The following is a 4925-nucleotide window of genomic DNA, read 5'->3' on the forward strand; positions in this document are numbered from 1 at the left end:
CTTCAGCCGGCCGTGCGCACGGAGGGATCTTTGTTGTGCTAAAGCCGCTTAGGAGCTGGGCTACTGTTGGGGGGCTTGGGGCAGGTCTGGCCGGGCTCCGGGAGCTGGTCGGATATTCCAGCGAGAGCTGCTTGGCTGCAGTGGGGGAAGCTACAGGTGGAAGAAAGGCGCTGTTACCGAATGCCCTTGTTATCTATTGTATCAAAGTTCTAAATTGTCTTGGGCTGGAAGGAAAATGCACCTGCTAGAAATGCATACCTCAAAATCTGATGGCTTGGTTTTGTTTTAATTAGGTCTGTGGTCAAAGACTTTGAAGCAACCATGGATAAAAGAGGAGGAGTAACAGAAACTGAAAATGGTGATGCTTTATTAGAACTGAACAGAGTTACAACAAAATACCCACATCGTTACACGAAGGTTAGCATGCTCGCCTTTCCTCTGAAACTCTTGCATGGAGCTGTTGGTCACAGAAGTAAGGTGGGAGGTGGAGGCTCCTGTGAGAGAGAAGCAGTAATGTGAAGGCTGAAAAGTCTTTGCCTGGATTAGGATTTGCAGGAGGGTATAAAATGAGCAACCTGTTAAATGTGTAGTGGTGCAATCCTGTTCTTGATGTATTTTTGATTCCCACCACCTTATTTTAATATCTGAGCACCTCACAGCATGCACTGGAAGACTATGGTGGAGATGAGTATGTTGTTCTACCAGCTTTCTCAAGCACTTGCAGTTCAGGGTTCTAGTTCTACTTTCAGCAATGTTCCTTCAAGAAATTAACTAAAATGTTTCCTTAGAGTAATGCCATTTCTTGGAACATACAGCCTAGCTGCTCTTATCAGCAGCTTTATCGTGTTTACTAAGATGCCTTTTTGTGGTTTGAATTGCTCATATTTGTCTGCTGGAAGCATAAGTAGTTATGACTCCAGCCAGTGCTTAGTGTTAAAGCTTCATACAGGTGCTTTTTCTTGGTTGTGATACCTAAATATATGTGTGATTGGCAGAAGGACAACTAACTAACTTGCAAAAAAAGGTTCTTCCATTGCTAAGTGAGTTTCATAAGCTGTAGGATTTAAGGTTCAAATCTTGTTTGGGGTTTTTGTGCCACTGCTGAAACGTCCTTTTAGAAAGATTCTGATTTAATGGTGGCTGATTTTCCCATTGCTGAAAGCTGTGGGAACAGGTGGTCATTGTTTTGTGGAAATCTATTGAGATACTTTGCAACAAATGGCCTGAAGTGTGGAGCGGGGTGAGTGTGTGCTGCTGCTGACTGTGTTATCTTAGTCAGGAATTCTGAACTGCTAGCTTCCTAGTGGGTTGTTTTTTAAAAGGAAAAAAAATATATCATTTTGGTTCTGTTCTGTTGAGATAGTAGGGTGAGCTTGTTTTAACCAGATGTCAACAATAAACCAAGTACTTCAGAACTGGCAAAACTTACGTGGGAAGAGTGTGGCCTTCTAATTCTCTTTAACTTCTTAGAAAAGATGTACACTTCACCTTCTAAGATGCAAAGTATACTATTGTTCAGACCTTGTTATTCAATTAACTGTAAATTGAAAGAGAGAAGCTGTCTTCAAATGTTTGCTGCTAGAAAAGTGGTATCTGTACTTGTTCAGTCTTGCCCAGCTTCCCTCTGACGTAGTAACTGAATGCAACTTCGAATTCTGCTTGGTTTTTTGGGCAGCATTCAGCTGGAGCTGGTGGTAGCTGTACACTGGAACTGATGCATTTGTAGCTTCTGTCTTGTGAACTGAGTACCTGTGGTTTCTGAGGAGGATAAAGTTGCAGAGCTAGTGCCAAAAGGCATCTAGTCTTGTTTATCTGTTGGATTCCCAGTCAAGAAACATCATAAATAAGTCTGTGTTAAAGTATCTTCCATCATATGTTTTGTTAGGGTTTTTGCAAGGAGAATCCTAAATATATTTTGTTTAGGGTGATCATGTATTCAGCATCCTAAAGCATTTTCACATGATCCAGTTTGCTGCTCATTTGGATGAGAGGAACATGGTTTCAGGACATGTGCTTCTGATATAGAAAGGGAACTGATTTCCTTGAACAGTTCGTATCTGTTTACTACCAGTACAAGAACAATTGGCTCATACTATGAATCCTTCTGAACAGTTTGAATAAAACTGTTTAACAGCTAAACACACTTTTCTCCCACCTGCTTGAAAGTGCTACTGTGTGAATGAAACAACGAAAAACCAAATGAAGCACAAAACCCCACTCTGGAAGTGCCAGTGTTAAACTCCTCTGTTATGAGAGTGTTGTATAGTCTGAGCTGTATCTTTTCTAGTTCTTTGGAAGCTGGTGCTCCAAGGGTGCACGGCTAATGAGCAAAAGCCAAGAAACAATTCAAATTTTCCTCACTCCAGTGGAAGAATTGTGGTGGGATCTGCTGGTGAGTCTGTGCACTCCCTCTCGTGGCCAGTGAACCAGGCAGTTTCCAGTCTGGTGATGGGCAGTGCTGTTAATACTTGTGCTGTCTGCATCAGGCTGATACTATTACAGCCCTGATGTTCCTCGTAGATCAAGGTTTATTTCGGGAAGCTGTGGGCAGAGAGGCCAGGCTCCCTCCCCTTAATGGAACTCTTTTTGCTAGTACAGGGTGATGCTTGGATGTGTGTGTGTCTGCATCTTAAGGCTTTGTCCAGCTACCAAGCTGCCATCTGGAAACTTTCAAGTATCAAGCTGACATAGCTAATGAACTGATTTTAATCACTTGGGGATAATGATGTAAAAGCTCTAGAGGATATTACATCCTTGGGGGAAAAGGTAAAGAGATTTCCTTCTTCAGTTTGGCTGATGAGTGGTGTCTGCTGCTATGATTTCTCCATCCTTCCAGCGGCCCACTGATTTCTACGCAGTTCTGAATCAGTTTGGTACAGTTGGGAGTGGGGCAGACTGGAGAAAGCTAATCTAGGGAGAATAAGTTTAATTAGTAATGTACATCTTAACTGCAGTAGAGTTAATGATGATTCAAAGCACTGGTGATCGCACCATTAATGCTTTTTTTAGTGTAATATACTGCAGTGCAACTGGAGGTTGATTCCTAGTCTGCTCCAGTGACTGTCTGCTCAGGGGTATGCAGCAGTAAACCAAGGGCTGGATTTGAAAGCTGGCAGAAAGTGGGAAAGCTGAAGTAATCATTCAGCCTTGATTTGGTGTAGGGGAGGGAGGGTAATTGTATAACATACATTTAGCTATCTTGGAATTGGTGGTGGTCACAAGTGTCAAGCTTGTCTGGAATTTCCAGACCGCATTAGTAACTGGTATTGTGGTAATGGTTTGTTTTACTTGCTGAATCTTATATAGTATTAAACATAGGGACTTTGATTCTATCTTGAACTTACTAGCTCTAGTATCGATGATGCCTGTCTTGTTTGTAAACCTAGCTGTCCAGGGAAGTAAATAAGTAAACGTGTGGTGTGAACAGTCTTGGAAGTGCTAATGAGGACTGAACCTGGGGCGGTAAGGCTTAGTGCTTCAGATAAGCGCTTGTTCAGTGGCCACTGGTAGAACTGAAAAATAAACTTGCTGTCTGTTTCACAGGAAAGGAAACAACGTATTGGGAAACTTGGTTTGTCAAACACTAAATTGAATGGACAGTCTGGAGTAGATATTTTGGGTCACTTGAATATTGGCTGGGTGAGATTTGGAACCAACTTCTTTCTTTTTCTAGGAGGAACTGCTGGATATTAAAGAGCGTCCTTACTCTAAGCAAAGACCTTCTTGTCTTTCTGAAAAATATGACAGGTATTTTCTTGGTTATACAAAAAATATATACATTCATTTCAAAATAAGTTTAAACCACGAAAGACTCTTAGCTAAGGAAGGCACTTACGTTGATGTGAGATACGTGTGCTCCAGAGTTGAGTGTGTGGCACTTTTCAGAAATATTAGTCTACTAGGAAAGGCTTAATGCTTTAGTTAGGAATTCTGTGCTTTGAACAAAGACTATAACATGAGATCCAGCAGAAAATAACATCAGGCAACCCGAGTCTTACAGGCATGCCAAGAATACAGATGGCTGTAGAGCAGACTAGGTTATGTTGCAACAAGCTGACTTGCTTGATGGATCACTCTCCCATGGTGACAGCATACCTCATTTGAAAATGAAGGTGAGGGTGTTCTTGGCTAATGCTTGAAGTTTGCTCATCAGCGGTACCTTTACTGTTCAGATTAATTTGTTGTACAAGTATGAGATTGAGGTAAAGTTTTCTGAATGCTTAAGAGCAGCAGCTTGCTATCTTGAGCTATTTTTTCAGTGTACAAGGCAAACCTCCCCAATAACTAGCGGGACAATATGTCCATGTGTTGTCCCTTTTAGTCTGATGCTGGCTATTATACTTCCTTGCTGTTACAGAAGGGATCCAGAATATCATGTATGAAGTAATTAGTAAGGCAAGGACTTAGAAGTCAGCTGTGAAAGGTGTTTCACTGTACAGATTGCTAGTCAGTAAATTCTTGACTTTTCAGCAGCAGTACTATGAATTATTTATTAGACTACAACTAGTGAACAGTGCTGCAATTTTGTTTTCATAGTGATGGTGTCTGGGATCCAGAGAAGTGGCATGCATCTTTATATCCATGTTCAGGAAGAACTTCACCAGTGGAAAGCTTTAAAAAAGATCTGGATTCAGATCGGACTTCTCTTATGCGTAGGATAGTAGGTAAGTGCATTCTTATAGCACAAGACTCGAAACTGAACATAGGCTGTTGGAAAACCTTTCCTCTGGGAAAGAAATTTCTCTGAAAATTGTTTCACTGCATAGAATAAGTGTTAAGGAAACCTTGGTTGCTCTGGCTATAGTTTGTGGTATTTTGGCAACTGTAAGAACAAACTTAGGTAGCAGTCAGTTATTATATCCTACTATTCTTGCTATATAATAGTAAATACTTCTGTAATAATGGAAGTGCAGGGGACAATTTCC

At 41.2% G+C, this 4925-nt stretch overlaps 1 protein-coding gene across 2 annotated transcripts in view; it reads left to right on the forward strand.

Annotated features, from left to right (window-relative positions):
- The first annotated feature begins 321 nt into the window (after window positions 1-321).
- Window positions 322-4925, forward strand: part of EIF4ENIF1 (eukaryotic translation initiation factor 4E nuclear import factor 1) — an 18470-nt gene continuing 13866 nt past the window's right edge. For both annotated transcript variants that reach the window (XM_010143321.1, XM_010143322.1), the window contains exons 1-3: window positions 322-417; window positions 3674-3747; window positions 4537-4664. In XM_010143321.1, coding sequence (XP_010141623.1) covers window positions 322-417; window positions 3674-3747; window positions 4537-4664 — 298 coding nt within the window. The remainder of the gene's footprint in view (window positions 418-3673; window positions 3748-4536; window positions 4665-4925) is intronic.

This window comes from Buceros rhinoceros, unplaced genomic scaffold (assembly GCF_000710305.1).
Source record: "Buceros rhinoceros silvestris isolate BGI_N320 unplaced genomic scaffold, ASM71030v1 scaffold19779, whole genome shotgun sequence".
In the NCBI taxonomy this organism is placed as follows: domain Eukaryota; kingdom Metazoa; phylum Chordata; class Aves; order Bucerotiformes; family Bucerotidae; genus Buceros; species Buceros rhinoceros.